General features: G+C 39.4%; 1 protein-coding gene across 1 annotated transcript in view; it reads right to left on the reverse strand.

Moving 5' to 3' along the window:
• Positions 1-21597, reverse strand: part of VPS13C (vacuolar protein sorting 13 homolog C) — a 225912-nt gene that overhangs the window by 38784 nt on the left and 165531 nt on the right. The window contains exons 58-73 of the mRNA XM_018552762.1: positions 19643-19907; positions 19327-19487; positions 18931-19052; positions 17260-17557; positions 13628-14017; positions 13198-13302; positions 12147-12311; positions 11813-11941; positions 11587-11720; positions 11352-11478; positions 9832-10067; positions 8237-8378; positions 8023-8157; positions 6421-6502; positions 4893-4962; positions 1683-1794 (exon numbers count right to left, since the gene is read on the reverse strand). Coding sequence (XP_018408264.1) covers positions 1683-1794; positions 4893-4962; positions 6421-6502; positions 8023-8157; positions 8237-8378; positions 9832-10067; positions 11352-11478; positions 11587-11720; positions 11813-11941; positions 12147-12311; positions 13198-13302; positions 13628-14017; positions 17260-17557; positions 18931-19052; positions 19327-19487; positions 19643-19907 — 2673 coding nt within the window. The remainder of the gene's footprint in view (positions 1-1682; positions 1795-4892; positions 4963-6420; positions 6503-8022; positions 8158-8236; positions 8379-9831; positions 10068-11351; positions 11479-11586; positions 11721-11812; positions 11942-12146; positions 12312-13197; positions 13303-13627; positions 14018-17259; positions 17558-18930; positions 19053-19326; positions 19488-19642; positions 19908-21597) is intronic.

Here is a 21597-nt window from a genome sequence, read left to right on the forward strand (position 1 = left end):
TCTATGGACTTTTTGGGGTACTGGGGTTTTTCGCCGTTTTACGGATGCACGCAATTTGTAACCTGGGCATGTTGGGTATCGTTTTACTCGTTGTAACCTCATCTTTTATATTTCATTAAAAAAATGGGTCTTTTGTTGTGTTTTGGGGCATTTAATTAAATTTTTCACTAAATATTGGGGTTTAATAAGGAGTTGCGTTAATATTGCGCAACATAAAAATTTGCAACTACCACCATTTTATTCTATAGGGTCTTGGCATTCAGAAAATATATAATGTTGGGGGGTTTTAAGTAATTTTCAGGCCTAAAATGTGGAATATAACATGGGTACAAAAAATGAAAAAAAGGCCTCAGTCATGAAGGGGTTAAGGACCCCCAATGATTAGTTATGAGACAGATAAGGATAACAGTAATGATTTATACGGAGTGCGCTTTAATCTGATTGTATAATCTGTATGTTGCAGCAAAAATGTTTCCATTTTTCATATTGCCAGGTTTGGTGATCCAATGGTTGAAGTACACTGAGTGGCCAGATTATTATGACCACCCCATCAGTACTTCACGCATATCTTCAGAAAAAAAAATCAATCACTTCTACTGTCGTGGTAAACAACCTGCTTTCCTATTTATAATGGTCTGGCCCTCTAGCATCTTCAGCACGAAATTATAGCTAATTTGCCTAAAAACGTCAGGTGGTCATAATAATCTGGCCACTCAGTGTAGTGTGGCCTGCTGCTGCTGTATCCCATCCAAAAAAAGAACATTTTATTCTCCTTGTAGCCACTTAAGGTCACATTTCTTACACAACAATATTCACAAAACAACACATGTACTGCATACACACAGAATGCTAATATATCCAACTATGTTGACAAAGAACTATATGTTTTTGTATTAAATATTTCAAACCTTTTTTTTTTTTGCCTTCTTTCAATATTCAAAGTGTACCTAACAATAAACATATATAATTTGCCTTTTTGGGGGCTGGTAAATATACCATTAAAAGCATCTTTGGTTTATCTGTTCAAGTGCAGAAAAATACCTGTTGATCTTGTCATCTCAAGCCCTTACAGTACTTATCTTGAACTTCAAAACAATTACTCCCTATATGGTGGAGATGGGGAACGTTTAGCAAAAGACAACTGAGTGGGGATGACACTATTCATAGCGATTTTAGTCCATATAAAAAGACACGTGTTTTCAGTCCAGAGCAGGAAGTTGGGAGCGCATTTCTGACAGAGCAACAGGTATTTTTTGGTTCTTGCAAGGGCTTTAAAGAGATAAATCATAGGGAAATGTGAATGTATTGCAGAGATGTACTGCAACAAGTATGTCATTTGTAGTTTGCTTTATCCTACACTTAAAATCAATTCTGTCAGAACAGAAATATGAAAGTTCTCAGTCTTAAATTGGTTTTGAAGGTGCAAGCTCCAAGGACTGCATCCTTATCATTATCATCAACCTAGTAGAAACATGCAAGACAGGTCCTGACACTTTTATGGCTGAATGCAACACCTTGCTAAAGCCCTAGCTCTTTCTTAATACTGGATCCCAATTACTACAAGGATAAAAAAATAAATACATTAAAAATAAATAAATATTATATGTACACAAAAGATCTTTCCTTGTTACTAAAAGGTCACATAAAAATATTTTCTCATATAGTACAAAACAGTTACTTACACGTTGTTTCTCTACCTCAGGAGGAGTGGCTGGAGTGAACAGCCCCATGATTGCAGCAAGGAAGCCCTGATCAACCTTTAAAGCCATACACTGGATCAGAACCATAAAGTACCTACAAAGAAGAGAAACAGCTGACCGTAAATAATTGTTAATTACAATTTAATTAACATACATATTATGTAAATTATTTTTAAAGCCTAACTATAATATATTGCATCTTATGATTCCTTAACTATGGTGGCTGAATTTGTTTGCTTTTCTCCTTTATTTTCACTAGGTGATGTGGCCACTACAATTCTTCCTGTCTTAGGTGGCTCCACTCTATGGAGGAGCAATGCAGCCCCCTCGTGGACAGTAGCATTGTCAACTTGTGGAGACATGACTTATAAATTAAAGCTGAACTCCAACTAACCCTTTTTAAGCAGTTACAGTAACAGTTTTTCCTGGCCATATCCATGGCAGCGCTGACAAATGGGTTTAGATCCAATTACCCCTAGCATTTTCTTTGTAACTAAGGTTTTTACATAAATGAAAAAGAGCCAACTATTGTACGCACTCCTGTCAGTGTTAAATGATTCGTCTCAACCATCTATCTGCCACTTTTGCTGGACAACTTGGTTTATTAAAAGAAGTTGAAGAATAACAAACTTACTAGCTTGATTACCAGGTCAAATTAAAGAATAAAAAAATTAAATCAACGCAGCCACCACATTTAATGATTGGTAAGTTGCAATATATTACATTTTTGCTTTTAGATTTAGATACGCTTGAAGTGCAGTTCCATTTAGATGTTCAAACAGTTTAGAACAAAGAATAAAAACTATTTTAAAAGAGAACTTTGGGGTAACCTTTATATCCCATAGTTCCCTTTAGGGTCACGGGAGGACATATACTAACCTCCTCCCGTGACCCAAAACTCACTATATAGTGGGCAATTGCCTGCTATATACTGAGAGCACTGCAGCCGAGATTGACAGCGGGCTCTGCATATCTAGAGGCTGAGCCAGCTGTGCCCGCCCCCTCCCCCGTCCGTTTCTCCACTCTGCACTGGAGGATCAGAGAGGGGAGGTGGGGAATCCTTGCGGGGAGTGGAGACCGACAGTCAATGCTCTCTGCAGGGAGATGATCGGAAAGTGAACGAGTGACAGTCTCATTGTCACAGGTCGGCTCTAACTATGAGGATGAGTGTAAATCACTCACCTCATTGTTCTCCTTTAATAAAGCTTATAAATCAAATAAACATATTTATTCAACAAGCCATGACAGAGAGCACCAATGACTGTTTTGGTGTCAAAAACATTTTCAGAGGAGGATACTGTTGAAAAAAGTTTGGTGCATCTACTGGAGCATGAAAAATATGGCATGCCTGCTAGTATTGATCTGTGTATGCTTGCTGTAACTGTGACCATATTGAATTTTTAGTTACTTTCATCTTCTGTACTCCCTGGATAATGCTAAACTCACATGGACTAAAAAAAAAGATATCCAATTTCATGGAAGTTGTAGCATTATAAGCAAGTGACTTTATTACATTCTAATAGAGTATATATATATATTTTTTAATATTAGGGATGTTCAAATACCAAGTACTGTACTTGGTACAAGTACGGATACTTTTCCAGCTCCAAGCTTAGACTAGAGAAGTCGCGCAGGGCGCAGCTGTCATTTTTAGACTAGGTTCACACCTGCACTACCCCGCAGACACCCGTGATGCGCGTCCTGGGATCGCCTGGTCAGGTACAACGCAGGCAGCGATTGCCGCGCAGCACCATTGATTTCAATGGGGTGACATCCGCGCGGCGTGTTATACACGACGCACGGCTGTTTTAGCCGTAATGGTGTTCGGAAGCACAGGCGGAATCGCTGCGGGAAACCGTGCAATCCGCCCGGCACAACAAAATAATGGCACCCACAGCGCGATCAATTTACACCTTGGCGATTCCTGACTGCTCGGCAATCCGCCTGGAATCGTGCACGTTTGCCACGCAGTGAGGTGTTGCCTAGGTGTGAACCTAGCCTGAAGGAGCATACGGAGCTCCTGCGATTTGTGCATCCCTATTTTAATGTATGATTTATTTTTCTAAAACAATACAGACTAATGATTTCAGGACGGTGGTGGAGTGCCAGAGTTAGGTCCCAGCTGCAGCTGCTGCAAGCCTGGTCGTTCTTGTGAAAATGCCAAGTTTTGGCACTGGTATCTGAACTGATATATGAACATGGCAGGTAAAAATGTCTACGTGTATCCAGGATGGCAGATGTGACTGTCCCAGGTTCAGGCTCTATACTAACTTTTTTTCACTACGGGGAAGTGCTGGTGTGGTAGAGGTAGTGAGGCCAGCTGAAGGAAGCTGGCTCATTAGGGCCTCTATAAGAACTCCCAGCCTGGTAAGGGAGTTGCTCCACTCTGGAACCAGTTTCTGCGCCTGAATAGACTGGGGAGCTTTGAACATGCCTGTGTGGTGGAAAAATCCAAATGTGTGGTAAGATACAGCCTGTGTGGCAGTTTGTTCAGTATGGGGCAGCACAAGGTTTCACCTAGCTGATAGTCAGGGAAACTGTGTGCACTAAGTCACCAAGAGGCAAGGATTTATTTTCATGTTTTCTTTTGTTTTGCTGATTTTCATTGTAAATAGTGTAAATAAACCACATGTGTTTTCACCAGAAAAATCATTGCTTGCTGTGCCTGTTTACTGTGTGGGGAACTCATCCAGGGAGTCACACACACACACCTTCAAGCTAACACCCTCACAATGCGTATAATGAATTTTGTGGCTGGCATATTTAAATGCCTAAAAGTCGCATTAGCAGCCTTCAGGAACTCCCTCTGGGAGCCCCAAAACCCGGGGTGCTCCATTATGCAAATATCAACTTATTCTAAGATCTTCGCACTTTGCCCCTCAACCTCGTACATTCCAGGACTTGTCTTTGACCATTTAATGTGATGTACAGCCTCAGTGAGCAATAGTGAGGTGCAGGGGGAGGACAAAGTAAAGCCTTCCTAGATGAAGTTCATGTGTGCTTAACCAAGCCCTTTATTTTCAGACATCCCAGGGTAATCTTTGCAGCCCCTATAGATGTCTTCTGTTTCATAAAGACTCATTTTGTTAAGTGAGTGAGTGCAGACACTCTTTGAAGAATTCTTCCTGAATTATCTGGAGTCTCGTTCATAAAATCAATTATTTTATACCTTAAACAATATAACCCACTTACTTAAACTGCATGACTTTGCTGAATTCATTAAACCTGCTAATAATGCTAACATCAATGAAAGGCCTGGGTTCTAGAAGAGACAAAAATAATTGGTTACAAAGTATAAACACCAAAAAGTCATGGAATTAGTTTTCCTTATATTAGCAAGTCTTTTATAACTGCATGAACTGCTTAATCCAGGGGTCAGAAAGTACCGACCTGCGAAGTACCATGAGGCCCGCAGCCGGCTGAGTTAGGCACGCAGTCACGGACTGCGTACTTGACTTGTGGGAACAGCTACACAATCTGCATCTCTATCGAATGCAGACCGCATAGCTGCTCCTGGCAGTGCAAGCACCCACTAGTTCCGTTCTGCCGGCGCTCTCAACAGCTCTGAGTGCCAGCCAAAAGGAAGGATTAGTAAGGTCTGCACCAGTCAAAGGTGCAGACCTTACTAATGAACCACCAGGGAATGTGCCTCCTCCCAGCAAAAAATTTAAGCAGGTGAGGGGTCTCTTTTGATTTATTTTATGTGCGTGTATTATTGTGTGTGGGAGGTGAGTATTTGTGTGTGTGTGGGAGGTGAGTATTTGTGTGGGAGGGGTGTATTTGTGTGTGTTGGAGGGGTGTATTTATGTGTGTGTGTGTATTTATGTGCGTAAGTGAATGTGTGTGAATCTGTTGGTCCTCTGATTAATATTGAAACCTGGGGGGAAAAAACCCCCAAAAAACACACACAGTATACTGACACTGCACACATATACACATACTGATATGGCGCACACACACACAAACTATCACAAAAAATATATATATTATAAACGCACGCGAACATTAACGTTGGTACCGTATAGGGCTGCAGCTAACGATTATTTTCATAATCGATTAGTTGGCCGATTATTAAGTTCGATTAATTGGTTAATCGGATAAAAAAAAAGGCTCCAGTGATGGACTACTAGTTTCTATTGAGATTGTAGTCCATCACAGGAGCAAGCTTGGCACGGTGGAAGTAAAAAAAAGTGTGGTGTGCAATATAGTACATTATACAGCGGCGCAATGCAGAATACCAGCAGCTATAGAGGAATGCAGCAATCGTACATTATACTATAATGACCGTATATAGTTAAATTTTGCTCTGAAGTATGAAACGTTATGGAATTTGGCAGGCAGCCCCCATGGTAGAAGAAAATGTGTCCAGAGGCCACCAAGTGAACTGAGTTTGTGCAGACTCCTGGCTTAATCCATTGTAGCGCATTCTCAGTTTCTTAAAAAAACAAACTCATCAATATATTTATTTAGGAATATGATGAAACTTAATATTCAGGAGACTTCCTAGGAACACACATTTAAAACTGTGCTGTATAAAAGTCACAAACTATGAATGCCTAGTAAACTCCCAAGGTGTTGGACTCAATCACATTGAGTCTAATTTAACCCATACATTTTAAGGGTATTTAAAAAAAATAATGGTTGCATTACAGTATGACTAATCCATAAGAGAAAGCATAAAAATATGAATAAAAATTAATTAGACAAATAAGATCTTTACCGGAGTCCAGGGCGATGGATTTTGGAGGTGCTACTGGATGGAAGACTGCAGGGAACATTGAACCAGGAAGCTGGTTATCCACCTAACAAAACAAACGCAACAGTAAGTTCTATAAATTCACGATATCATAGCAACTTGTCCAACACTTCCTATCAACCAAGTAAATCTGTAAATTAAAGTCTTTATTAAATAACAGTGGAAGGAGAAATGTCAACTAGTTTTTACTCGTTTAGCTTAGTCAGGCTAATAAAATATGTCCTGTTTGCTATAGTTCACAGTTGAAAATTAAGCCATCAGTTACTGTACTACATGTATAGTTCCTGATCTTGAAGAACTGGATAACATGTTTCAACATACAGTATGTTGTGTGGTATGTGTGCAATTTTGTATGCTGCATTCAATTTGCCTTATCAGACAATCCCACATGGTGAAGGGTTGAAAAATAACTAAATTTGTACACGTTTACGTGACACAATTACTTCCCTTTTATAATATATGGTGTATGCTACTGGAACAGTCCATATAATTAAGCTGCACAAATTAATATTTACAAAACCAATGAAATATTAAAAATAAATAGAAGCCAGAAATTGCTTTTGAATAATACCAACAACTGATGTACACTTAACAATGACAACCAGATTTGTGTTTAATTTAGAATAGGTAGAAAAAGAAAAATGGCAACATTGTGTCTGGCTTCACTTAAAATACATGGAGGGAATTTATCAAAACTGGAGCAGAAAACTCTGGAGCAGTTGCCCATGGCAACCAATCAGCATCTCTCTTCAGTTTGCTTAGGTAAGATTTGAAAATGAGACAGAGAAGCTGATTGGCAGTGCAAATCTGCTCCAGATTTTGTCTGCTCCAGCGTTGATAAATTCTTCCCAAAGTGTTTTGGGAAGATGTCTGCTTCCTTTGTTCCAGAACAAATAGGTAAAACCAAATCCTTTGAGTGCTTCAGTATTATCTCAAACATTTTTAAAAACCATAATAGAGTTCTCCTACTCATAAGGGGCGCTTAAAAGGAGAACTATGAGGTAAGTGATTTTCACTCAACCTCATAGTTCGAGCCGACGTGTGACAATGAACCTGTCACACGTTGGCTCAGTAGATCGCGGGAAATGAGCGAACACATACCGTCACTCGCTCACTTCTCGATCCTGTCCCTGCAGAGAGCCGTGATTCCCCCTCCCCTGTCCGATCCTCCAGCACTGACTGGAGGATCGAACGAGGGAGGGGGCGGGTACAGCTGGCTCTGCCTCTAGATAGGCCGAGCCAGCTGTCAATCACGCAGCTGGGTGGATCTCGACAATAATGTCGGATCCGTCCCGGCTGCGGCGGTCTCAGTATACCGTTAGCTGTAGCTCGCGGTATACTGAGCGTTGGGTCATGGGAGGATGCTAGTTTATGTCCTCCTGTGACCCTGAGGAGAACTATGGGGAAAAACACTGACCCCATAGTTCTCCTTTAACAATGGAAATTGTGTATTTTCACTAACCATCAATTTGCACAAACACTTTTCATTGAAAATCCTTATTTTAGAGGAATTTTGTTACTTTTTTTATCCTGTTTCTTGGTAAGCTATTGTATGAAATCTGGTACCTGCAGCCAGTATAGTTGGGCTCGTAAACTTCTTTGGTGTGGAGATTGCTTGAATTCCACATGAATTCCAGAAAGGAAACTTCTCCTTATCTTGCAAATCAATGGCAAACGCATTTCCATGGAGTTGAAACTGACCTAATGATGCATGAAAAATAGTAGTAAACTAGAGGAAGAATATCATTTAAACATTGTGCTTTAGTAACTTTACACACACCTCAAAATTATTGTCGATTTTAGTCCATTTGCTACTCCCTCCTGCCAAGTGTTTCTCATATGCTTGTTCAAGCTGTAGGATATGTTTCTGGCTAAAGGGTTTCCACTTCTGTTTTGGTATCAACTCCCAGATGATGCCTGAACTGCAAACCAAAGACAATGCAGACAATTTACAGTTAAGTAATACACTCATTTTTTTCTCTATGTTTACAGATTAAGTTGCACTAAAATTATCACTATAAAAAAACAGGATAAAAATAAGTATGGATTTTTTTTTAAACATTTATCGCTAATGTTTATTAGGGCTTTGGTGAAAAATAGTAGTGATTATGACATAGTCTAACAGTGTTAACGGAATATTATTGTAAAATTAACATATTTCTAGCATCCTAATAATAAACCTTGACTCGTTTCTGTTATTTTTGCTGCTTCTGTAGCAGTTGTTAATGCTTATGATGTCGAGTTGCTAGCTCCGTTCCCAACTGCCGAGACTTTGCCATACAGACTTAAGGCAGGCCATTCTGAAATCTAAGTATAAAAGGACAGTAAGGCCAATATGGGAACTGGGGAACAAATTTAATGCAGATAGTGTTTTCAGTGATGGCAAAAGAACTCGGGTATACCAAGCAAGAATGCTAACAACTCAGCCAGCATGCTAACCCCTAATAATTAAAGAATAAAATAATTCAAAGTGTTAAATGCTTTTAGAAAACACCATCACAGCATCATGTATTATGTTATGTGTTGTTTTTCTATTAACGGGTTGATAAATTTATGTTTTCATACAAGTAAAAAAATAAATAATACAGTTTAATCCCGCATGACAGTATTATTCTTTAAAAAGTATTCAAGATTTTTGATTTAACGAAAATTCTGACGACAACCATGAATCTTGCTAATGGTAAAAAGACTGGAAGGTGAGCAGCAGTGAAAGCTCTTTAAAGTCCATTTCCACCTTTGCAAGTGATTCATATTTATTGTGGTATTGAAGCGGCACAGTGATGATGTATACATGTGCACATTTTCATGACTCACATTTTAGGCTTTCCTCACTTTTTTAATGAACCTTTTATTAGTCCTCAAGCCTACAAATTCTAAATTGTCTCCACAGGAAAAAGTCAGTCGGGGTCTGATGGTAATGAGGCTTTAAGCAGCTCCACCTCCTCCCTGTTATTCATTGTAACATGATCAGTGAACAGCAGCTCTGCCTTTACAGACAATACACTGTCAAGGGGGGGCGGGGGGGATGTGGCTGCCACTCTGAATACTAATGAATGGGAGAGGTGAGAAAGAGCTTGCAAAACACAGGCAGACATTTTTACATAAGGAGATGAAGAGGAGAGCTAACAAAAAAGTAAGTTTGTGGGCTCTTACACAGCAGCAGCATATGACTGTTTCATGTACATTCGGTGTACATTGCCGGCATATGTTTTTTTTTTTTTTAAATACCTCTGCAAAGGTGGAAATGATTATGTTCAAGAACAGTTTTCTACATTGTTACATTTACCATTCAGTTGTTTAGTAAACCATTATTTTCTTATTATTTATCAAATTAATTTTTGGGTAGAAGCAGCCTCCAAGAATTAACATAGTTACCTTGTAATTCCTATGTAAGAAATTTCTTGCTTGCTCTCATTATTGATCAGAGAAAGCCCCAAGCTATGGATAGAAATGTTTATTTCTTGATCTGGCTGTTCCAGTTCCTCAGCTTGACGTGCTTTGCTCACCAAAGCCACATCTTCTGTAAACAGCAGTATCCTTTGGCGTCCATCAAGGAATGATACCCAGTGTATCTGAGTATCTTGGTTAAAAGCAAATTGACCACTTTCATCCTGAAAAGTAAAAAAGTGGCTCTGAATGGCATTATCAAGTACATTTTAACTAGTTTATATAATCTACTAAACCACAAAAGTAGAACGCCAGTCAAAACTCTTTATTTCCAGTTTCATAGAGGGGAAGGGTTAGATCCTCTGTCAATTTTTTACCGTTATTTATATACCGGGCAATATTTCTCTTCACCACCTATCCTGGTAAACACACAGAAATAATAAAACATCTGCCCAACAAGGACACACACAGCCATAAAAACCTGGCACTGTATTTAAAACCCCAAAAAATAACTTAAGTTCGACTTAGGTTGTAGGTTAACTTATTACATGTAGGAAAACAACAATTTAAAACTGTAGGCCTTCCCATGTGCTTTTAAAACAATAAAAAAGTTTACGCTGGGCTTTCACTTTAATTTGGAGGCCAATTAGGTAACAGGACTGGGGGGATGTAATCTTTAAATGGAAAGTTGGTGGGACGGGAAGCCCTTTCATTACCACTCTTGCCTGTTTGTTCACTATAGCCCTGAGTATAGAGCTTCATGTTGGAGCTTGCATAGAGCTAAGGGACCTGCTAGTTAAAACCTGGCAGTTGGCTGCTAAGGCCAGTGCACTGCACAGTGGGGGGGGAAGGGGAAAAGGGTCACATGGTCTATAGCCAGGAATAGAGAGTATTTCCAAAGACTCCAGGTGGCAAATGGGGCAAACAGAGTTTAGAGAAGAAAAGTATAAGAAGCACAGAAGGTGGTCTATAAAGAGCACCTGTTGCTTTTCCCTGAACATTCAAAGTGATAGATTTACTTAAAGTAAACTTAACTTAACCTCCCTGGCGGTATTCCCGAGTCTGGTTCGGGGTTAATTTTCAGTACCATAAGTGGTAACCCCGAGCCACACTCGGGATTACACTATAGCGTTATTCACCTTGTCCCTCGAGCCGCGCTGTGTCCTCCAGCCGGCATCAGTCTTCCGGGTTCCGTCCCTTGCGAGCGTCCGTGTCGCAGGGGGCAAAACCGATGGGAATTTAAAGAAAAAAATAACGAAAGAGAAAAAAAGAACAAAAAAAGGAAAAAGAAAAAAAAAGAAATAATCAGACCGCCAGGGAGGTTAAGGAAGCCTAAAGAAAACTGCGCCGATTAATTAAATTATACAGACTACTTTTGTGTCATCATAGGTATATTAGAATTATTGTAGATTTTCCAAAGGCAATGATGGCAGCAATATGTTAAGCTCTTCACAGTACCTAGATTGTATCTAGGTGTCTATTTACAGAATTAACATAAACCTGCTAACCTTTAACAAGTCTAGCTCGCCCTTGGTTTGGCTATATGTCCATGTCAGCTTTTTCGTTCCTGTTGGATCTTCCCATGCAAACAATCTTGCTTCTCCTGGGTTAAGCTCCTTCTCGTCTTCTGTACCACTGCATGATTAATATTATCTTAACAAACAGCTTTTTAAGATGTAAAAACAGAAGCAAATGTACTCAAAAGGACTGAAATCACTGTAATTGTTTCATGAACAGCCCTACCTCTGGCCATATGTCAGCTTAGAGCGAGGTGTATGGTTCATGATCAGAGCAGGTGCAGCTCCTTCATAGTAATCTGAGAACCTAATCACTATTGAGTGATCGGAAATGCTGACATCTACCATAAGTCCTGTATTCTGTAAATAAGGGCAAGCCATTGTTAACATGAGTGGTATAGTGACTGAATTACACACAGACTTTATCTTTAATATTAATGACCTCAACTCACCATCTTCTCCAGGCTGAGCAATGTGCCATTGTCCTGCTTATTAAAAAAGAAAGGTTTGGATACTCCATCACAGCCAATGACTCTGACAGACATCTTTCCAGAGACATTATCTGGCCAGAATGGTACACACTGCAAAATGAAGAAAATGTACTGTCACTGTAGTTCTCAACTGAAGGGTTTCTGACCAATATTAATTAAAAGAACTGTCTGAACTGGGGTCCAGAAAATCTAAATGTATAGTAAAAGATGTCTGCTGTATGCATTATAAAATTATACATTAGTCCAATATAATACAAATTATAAATACATATTAAAAAAAAAAAAATCACTGTACCTCAGATGAACCAATGTAATTCCACTTGAAGTCTGGCAAAGAACCATCTGCTTCAATCTCCCCCACCTCAAGCTCTAGTGTGCAGTTGTTCACAAGAGTGTAGAATGGTGTCAAAGTAACAATCCTTGTTAGGTTAAAGCTGCTCATTTTAATGTTCACTCCAACCTTAACAATAAGGAACACAAAAAAAGTGAATGTAAGGAGAGTGTGCCTACTGATTAACTCTATACAACATTAATTCATTGGAAACTGGTACATGAATTTGGTCCACACTTTGCCATTTGCGGTGGAGAGGCACAGTAGCGGAGTTGTTTTGCGTGTCGGTGGGTGGTTGTTGGAACAGTGTCAGCTGCACTGTTGACAGTGTCCTTAACAACCAGTGATGCTGACCGCCCAATGTTAATTGTTGTTGAGGATGCTGTGGGCTACACGGATGTCTTTTGTAACGTGTGACGCTGACAGTGGGCGGAGTAAGACAGGATGCCGAGGGGCTAGTCCTGCATCAAGTCTGCTCTGCTAGTGATTAACAGCAGGCAGTGGGTAGATTCCATAGCCAATGCCCTCACTGCCAATCATCAGGGGAGTGGACCAGATGGGGAACTAGTCCCTCAGATTCTCCATTAGGCTCTGCCCACTGTCAGCATCATTAGTTGCTAGAAGACTATCAGCCATGGGGGGTAGTACAGGCAAACATGTCTCTACACCAGTTTAGTTTTAGTCCTAATTACATCCAGTTTTGGTAGCTAAAACTGTAAGGTAAATATATTTTTAATTTAGTGCTACTTTTCTAAAAGTGGCACTATTAAGAACTACTTGAATCTATGGCAAGTGTCAGTAAAGTTACCGAAACTGGTCGACAGGACTTTTATGAATTTGGTGCAGAAACTTTTAAAGATTCATACTGCTGGAAAAGTGGCACAAAGTCTTTGCTGAATTCTCCCTACTGTTCTATAAATCAGATTAATATGAATAATTAAACATACTAATACAGTAAGTATGCAGAAAAGAATAGACCAAGAGAATTTTCTTGGTCTTCATATTAAAAACTCACCAAATACTCAATTTTGTTACCAGGGCATTTAACACATCCATAACTTCCAACTGTGTCTAAAGAAAATCCAGATGACCAGGAACTTGTGGAAATACACAGCTGGATCTATTTCAGAAGTAAATAGCAAGATTAATGTTATTAGAATCAACAATAAAAGGGATCATTACGATACCAGAAATTGCCCCCCCAGCTTTTAGCCCCTCTGTTTAATGACACAAAATGTAGTTCAGTTGATTAATTGGTATGAATAATGTTTTGTCTTGAACAGACCCTTTAAAATAGGATAAGGGAAATAACTTTAACTTCTAAAATACATTTTAGAATAAACCCTACATAGTATATCATTTACAAAAGTGTTTTTTTCAGTCCTAAACAAAAGAGCCAGTAACTACTGTACATACATATCACATACACTTATAAATGGCAGTACCTTGTTCTTGCTGAATAAGTTCTTTTTCTTGTATGAGAAAAGTATGACATCTCTGTAATCTGATGGGTGCTTGACGTGAATGTCCTCTGCTCGGTATTGCAGGATACGAGATGTCTTATTGATGATCCAGTAAGGACTGAACACCGAAAGCACCATGCGGTTCCCCACACGTTTCACATGTATAGAAAGGTCCACAGTCATAACTTCAGCAGTCTCTGCCGTGAAACACACAGGAAAAAACTCAGGAAGATTTCCATGGACTCTGAAATGTCCATTCCAATTCCTGCCTTGGTACTTGATCAAGTCAAGTTCCATAATTTCACCACTGATACGTGAATGCAAGACATCACAGGAGCTTCCTTCTGGCAGTATGTGGCCATCTGCAGTTCCCTGTAACAGAATATTATCAATGAATACTTCCATTTGTAAGTACATTATCAGTACATCATCACCTTGTTTTACCTTCTTGAACCATTGCATTATTTTGTTCCTCCTTTTTCCTAATCTTAAATATGTGCCTTAGAGAAATAGGATTTTTGCTACTATGTAAAATCTATTTCTCCAGTAGTTCAATGGAGAAATGTATAAATGAGCCCCTAGCCAAAATGTCTATTAGATATCTTTACAGCAAGGAAACAGGCTGCAAATAAATCTGAAAGAGAATCTAAGGCTAATAATGCATGAATCAGCCCAAATTTGAACCATAAGTATCGTAGCTGCTGGCTGAACAAAGAAAATAGAACAGATTACTCCATCAATGCTTATAAGCGTTCATCGAGGACTCTCCTGCTGTATTCTGGCACTGGCCACTGTCTGCCGTCAGAATATCCGAACAGAGATGGCAGTTCATCGACTGCTAGCTCTGTTCAGCGGAAAATATTCCCACATGCTTATTCGATCAGCTGATTGAGGGATGTCGTTTGGAAAGGTGCCAATAGCGGCACCCACACATAGAATTTCGGCTGGTTCATCAAGAACCGGCTGCAATTGAAGCTTGTATACCCGGCTTAAGGTGCTTCCTCTTCATACACTTACGAGGCTTGAGGGTGCCTAAATAAAATGTATTAAATAGGGTGAGTAATTATCTTGTTCTAATTCCTTTGAGCAACAGAGCTAGGCCTGATATATTGCCTTACATTAACATGTTTCAGGCCCAGATGTATGATTTATAACTATACATTAAAATAAACTCACACTACCTTTGTCTTAACAAAACAATCTTAATTAGAACTCCTTGAACATACGCCCTAACTATTGATTATTATTTGTGTTCTTTGTTTTCATATATATTTTACTACTTCCTTATGCACCAACACTGTTACATGTTTATGCCTCGGAGGTCCTAGCCTTTTGAATGCCTTCGATAACATGCACATGTATTTTGATTTTCTCAAACAATATATTGTAAAATAAACATTGAAATGAATACCACTCCTTGTAGTATTACATATGACTCCATAAAGTATGCTTGGAAAAAGATGCGAGAGGTACGTGTAAAGTGTTAATTATACCTCACTTGGTGTCTTTTCCAAGGTACAGATATCTATAACCCTGATGGGAGTGCCGTGGTTGCTTTAGCTGACTGCCTTCAGCCCCTGCCCATTATCTGAACTGAATTAGTTGCAGCACTAGATCTGTGTAAATCACTAAATACATTTAAATAATGTGCAGGGACCAGAAGCAATCAGTTGACATGTCGGAACTATTCAGCTCTAAAAGAAAGAAATTGTAAGGTCTGAACTTATCTCTATATAATGTAACATGGGCAAACTGGAAGCCATTTTGTTCTTTCTAGTCTATAAGTATATAAGGTGAATTTGAGTTCATGGTTTCAAGATAAAAGAGTCTAACATCAACCATTCTCAGACCCTAAAGCAGAGATTCCCAGGTTCTAAATTTTGGGGAGTCTAGTCACACCAGACAGACAATCACAAGATAACAACTTAGATCAGGGGTCCTCAAACTTTTTAAACATGGGGCCAGTTCACTGTCCCTCAGACATTGCTGGGGGCCGGATCATAGTTTGAAAAAACAGGGGCGGGAGGGCGTGGCTGTGGTGCCGCACCGCCACGCCCACTCCCAGAACAAATGGGGAACGTTAGTGAGCAATTGCTGTGCGTTCCAGCAGCTGCTGCTCTGGTGTAAATAAGCCCTTACTTAGAGGGTATATATAAATATTTTTAACAACTTCTTTAATAAACAAAACATTTTTTTAATACAATTCATTTCTCTTAGCCTGGAACATGTGCTGGCATGATTTCCTATTATTTTCTACAGCTCAAGTATTTGTTATTTATTACAATAATTGGGCATGTCGACTGCCCGGTCTTACCTCTCTACAGCGGCATGCAGCTTTGGGAGAGGCAGGGAGATGACATCACTTCATATCCCAGTTCTCTTCTTTTAGGCCGCCCTACAAGAGCCTGTGCTCGCGTGCACACAAAGTTGGAGGGGCGCAGCCGCACTGGCGTTACGCTGCTAAAGGAAGCCTGGCATTTGGTTTGCCTCGGCATGTGCCCTGAGATGAAAGGGCGCAGGCCGAACACAGAAGCTGCCAAGCTTCCGGAACAGCCTGTGTCTTCCCTGACACCCAGACGGGGCCGGCGGTTTAGTACTGCAATACAGTACTAAACTTATTTTCAAAGCTTGCACTTTGAGGTAAATAAATTGATTTTGCGTCCCAGTTTGGGCACTCGGGTTCAAAAAGGTTCGCCATCACTGACATAGTATATTGTATTATTGTTACAAACAATTCAATGCTATTATTATTGTTGCATAAGATATCTAAATACTTGCCTAATTAAATTAGTTTTGAACTCTGTCCAAAATTGACCAAAGCTGTATTACTGTCTGACACCAAACCATTTCCAGTGGTAAAGTTTTCGCTTTGCATTTATCTGTAAGCAATTTGTGCTAGCCATATAGATCATTAAACAATTTAGTAATTAATTAGCTAGTCCTGTGCTTATAAATCTACCATACTAGTTTAGGCACAGTAAGGACTTTGAGCTTTGAATATCTGTTTTGCTGGAATAGGTCACATGTTAAATCTGCACATTCTTTTGGCACATCCTGATAAACTACTGAAAGTGTTACTAGCTGCATTTTAAGAGATACATAGTTGTTTTATTCATATTTGGAACTATATCTTGTGTCTGTGAAGAGGCCATTTAGTTAAAAATGGAGAAGACAAGCTAAACACCTTCTAACTCCAATTTTGCAAATGCAGTCAACACCTGGTTGCGATCAACAGATTATGTGGATTGGAGCAACATTCACCATATTTATTCCCAGAAATTTTTTATTTTCTTATTATTTTACTTGCTAAGTAATTCACATTGCATATTTTGAATCTTATTATTTATTGTCTCCAATAATATTTTGATTATTATATTTTTACATATTATTGTTTTTATTTCATCTTCAAATTAGCACATACAAAGAACTTAGGTTATCAGTTAATTTATGTAGTGAATCTCCTTAATTTCAGATCCCTGCCTGTTTTTATAAATTAAATACTGGTTTGTGTCAGAGCAAACGGTCTGACAGACGGTATGCTTGTAGAGAAATCTGTATTTTTGTTATGGTGTGGAAGGATAAAGGAGAGCAAACAGAGTTTGTTGTCTACTTACCTCTAGAAGATATTTCAAGGAATAAGGCAGAAGGTTCCTGATAGTCAGTGATGGATAGAGATGAATAATGTAGGCAGGATCCCAATCCTTCTCACCATTACTGGTGATAAAGTCGATTTCATCAGGAACAGCAGTACAGTTCACTATGAATGGCAGGAAATTTATCTCTGTCGCTGGACACTGAAGGGTGCATTGTACCTCACTGCTCCTGTGGAGCATTTCCTTCCACATTATGTAACTAGTGGACTCTTTAAATTGCCCATCTAAAACACCCGATGGCTTCAAGAAGAGCTGACGCCTAACAATGTTACAAAAGTGGACAGAAAAATAAAAAGATGCAAAAGCTTATTAAGGGCAAGATACATTCTCCAAAAAAGGTATAAAGATAAATAAATATTTTAATATTGCACAGAGTTATACAACAGTCTGAAACTAATCAAGCGAAGCTTGAAGAAAGGTCGGCCGAAGCCAGCCGATCTCCACGCAAATGACAGCTTGGTGGAGCCAGCCGTGATCTCATGGCTCGCTCCTCCCAGTTATAATGAAAGATCAGCGTCCCCAAATGACCTGGGGATGCTGATCTGTCATTAAACAACAACTCGGAAGAGCCGGTCGTGACATCACGGCCTGCTCCGCACAGTTATTTATTGCCCGAAACCTGCTAGCTCTGTCCAATTGTTTCTATTTTGCCGGCATCTGTCAGATTTGACATCATTATGCGGGGGAGTTCGTCTTTTAAAAAAAAATTATATTCAAATATTTTTTTTTTTTTTTAATTGTACTATTTTGTTTACATTTTTCAAATAATTTTTCAACATTTTTTTTCCATTTATTTAACCTTTTTTTTCTATTCAACTCACTACCTCTGAGGTACTGAGCAGAATAACCGAGCGGCATTCGGCTAGTCACTCACTGCCGTGAGAAAAGGGGCGAACGGCAGAAAGTGAGCTGCCGGAGCTGATCCAGATGTTGGATCGGTTGAGTCTAATTTTTCCTACACTTTGGCTCAGCCGTACATCTGCTGCCTGACCGAAGGCAGCCGATGTACGGCTGATTTTAGCTGATGTACCGCTGAAATCAGCCGTACAAGGCTTAAGTGAATAGCCGAACAGCGTTCAGCTCACTTCACGTCGGCTTGGTTATTCACTCAGCTGCCTTCGGCAGCTAAGTAAATAGCCCCCTAGATAGAGAAAAACATGTAGTACTTGCATGGCTCTTCCTATTATGCGCATCACTAAAGAAAAGGCCAAGTTAAGCAAAATAATTTTAACTTGACAGTAGATTCCTACTGACAATCTGCTACTAGATGTTGCAAAGAGAAATCAGATCTCCACAAAAACAAAAAAAAACTGAAGTAAAAAGAGGTTGAAGACCAACATCTAAAATTAAATTTAACCAATCAGAAACAGTTTAACATGCTCTAACTCGAGCTTCTACAAAGTCATCTATCACTTCTGGTTAGTTCTCCCAGTCTGCCTTTATTTTGGTTTATGGATTTAAAATGTGCACACCTTATTATAAACCTGAACATTTGTGCAACTAGCATATGAAAAATTAAAAAACAGTCAAGACCACAGCCATACAACTCAATAACTCAGAAAAGGAAGAAAATTATTAGAACGGACCAAATGTTTAAAAATTCCTCTACTGATGGAGTAAAAAAAAAAGTACCTGTATGAATGCAGGGGTACATGAAACTCTTCATCTGGTTTACATATACCAACTGGCTCCAGTAGCTTGGCATTTGCAACAAACTTATACACAGTAAATGGCACTGAGAAATGGTTCTTGATCTGAAATTACACATTTGTTATTATCACATTAATTCTAATCTAGGTTAAAAATACCAAAACTCCATGGTCTCACACAATAAGAAAATGCACCAATAAATATGTAAGTGTGCAAAAATTCAATTGATACCAACATTTTCTAATCTCTCAAATCTACTGAAGCTACTAAAGTAGAATTTACTAAAGAATAATACTAATAAAACAGATATATTCAAATTTCATAGAATACAAATTCTTATAACATTATTAACATCAAAGAATGTAAAACGCCATTCACCTGCAGAGGAGATCTAACAAAAAGTACTTTGTTCCCCTCACTGGTATCGATTTGGATGACAACAGAAACACAATTCTCCTCTAGGGGACTTCGCACATTATAAAGACGTCGAGCTGGCTTTGTGACTGGGATGTTTGACACCTCTGTATATCCTTGAGGCACTAGCAGAATAAGTGAATGACAACCAGTAAGAATCTAGAAATATGGGCTTTACTCAAACTCTATTTCCACTGATCTAAAATCTTATTTGTACAGAAGTAGGAGTAAGAAAAGCAGTGTGTGATGTAATATTTTGCAATAAGATTGCAGGGATTACCTATGCCAAGCGTAAAGAGGCTACTTTCTTGCCGATGCAGGGCCGACAATCTACCACGATGCAAAGGCTCCACACAGGAAAATTCGAGCTCCAGTGACTGTCCTTGGTTCACATTGTGCACAGGATTGTGTGTTGATGAGCCGAACTGCCGTAGGTTTGGGCCATGCTGTAGTGTAAGAGGTACACCTAGTGCATTTATGATGATCAAAGGGGCTTTGTCCTTCAAAGAATAGTCAAATGTCGAAGCAGTTCCTTCAGAAAAAGTCTAGAGAAGAGAACAAGACCTCATACATAAAGTGTCAGCCCCTTCAGCAGAATTCAAAATCCCTAAAACCAATTTCTTTAACTATGTGAAAGACACATACTGCAAAATATAGAAAAAAAAAATCCCATTAACAATATTCTCTCCCTAGGCACAGAAAGCAGTGGGCAGGTGCAATAGCCAGCCTGCTATTGAAATGTGAAATGGCCAATAGCAGGATGGCTATTGCACCAGCCCACAACCTGCGGAATCTTGCCACCGGCAGCTGTCATTCCCTGGCTGAAGCTATTCAAGCGCCATGTGCTTACAACACAATTATTTCAAAATAAATACATTATAAAATGTGGGGAAAAAAAGTCATTTTTGGTTCCAGCCTGCCAAATTCTGCTGCAGGAGGTGCATTGCAGTGCCATTAATTTCAATGGCACCCCAAACGCGCCTCCCGCATAGTGTGAATGCCTGCCCTGGAACGTGTTCAAAAAATATTCTGAGGTAAACTTTGTTTGTAACACTGCATTTGTGTATTTTATTTTAAATTAAGGATGGTATTTATTTAATTATTATCCGATTAATCAAAAAAAATTAATCGGCCAACGAAAAGATTATGAAAATAATTATTAATCGCAGCCCTAGTCACAAGAAAAGGATTTTACAGTGAGTACATAAATACTATTTTCCTTCTCATCCATTAAGGGATACAGGATGTCATTAACTGTTGGGATGTCCAAAAAGGTGGAGTTCGAGGCTATGAAATAATGAAAAAGACTTCCAGGGATGAGATTTCCCAGACTGAGCATTAAGCCTCTCAGGCTGGAGGAGATGGGTGCTCTTGTATATGGAGTCCTAATGATGGTATCCAAAGTAAACCCAAACAGGTGTTGTCCCTACACGACCTTGCGAACACCTTAAGTGTTCTCTGTGTTTGGACTGACAAAGGCTCATGTGGGAAATGAGAGGGGAAATGAGACAGGAAACCTCCAGCGCGTGTCAACACTGTAGTTCAAGCTACAGCCAACTGTTTAAAATGTTCTCTAACCAAGGGATCAGTTGTCATAATGATCAGACATCTCCTTATAGCCTTAGACCAGTTATTCTGCATTTGATAGCTTAAGATAACCGTTAAAACAGGGCCCTGCAGAGCCAGCACTGAATCCTGAAGAGGGGCTTTAAAGACACGAGCATCCTTCACCAGAATGGTAGACACTTTGTTAAGAAAGGACACTGTGGGATCCACAGAGTGGTGCAGATCACTATTTAACAAAGCCCTCCACAAATGGATAGAAGGCTAATAAGTGCTTTAGAGTTCCAGTACAAATATCTCCAGTCTCCATAAAGGAAGACTTGAAATAGTGGGTGCACCCGGAAGGTCTTAGCAGCTCTCAAATGTCCAAGACAGCAATGGTAGAAGCAACAGGCTTATCCTCTAGCTTTAAGGTGGTATGTATCGCATCAATGAGAGACAAAATAGTCTCCTTCAAATTAAGAGCGTTAGCAGAAGATGGCGACTCCTCAGTCCGATTGATTCGGTAAGGACTGGAGAGACTCGGCATTAGAGTCTCAGCAGCTGATGGCTTGGAGGCCACTAAACCTGTAGGCAGAGCAGATATAGAATCTGCAGGGGAAGGAGCAGAAGCACACTTTTAGCCTTCAGTGCATGAAGAGTCCGCATACAACTGTGTAATTAAACCATATA

This window comes from Nanorana parkeri, unplaced genomic scaffold, assembly GCF_000935625.1.
Source record: "Nanorana parkeri isolate BGI_ZX_2015 unplaced genomic scaffold, ASM93562v1 scaffold97, whole genome shotgun sequence".
NCBI lineage: Eukaryota > Metazoa > Chordata > Amphibia > Anura > Dicroglossidae > Nanorana > Nanorana parkeri.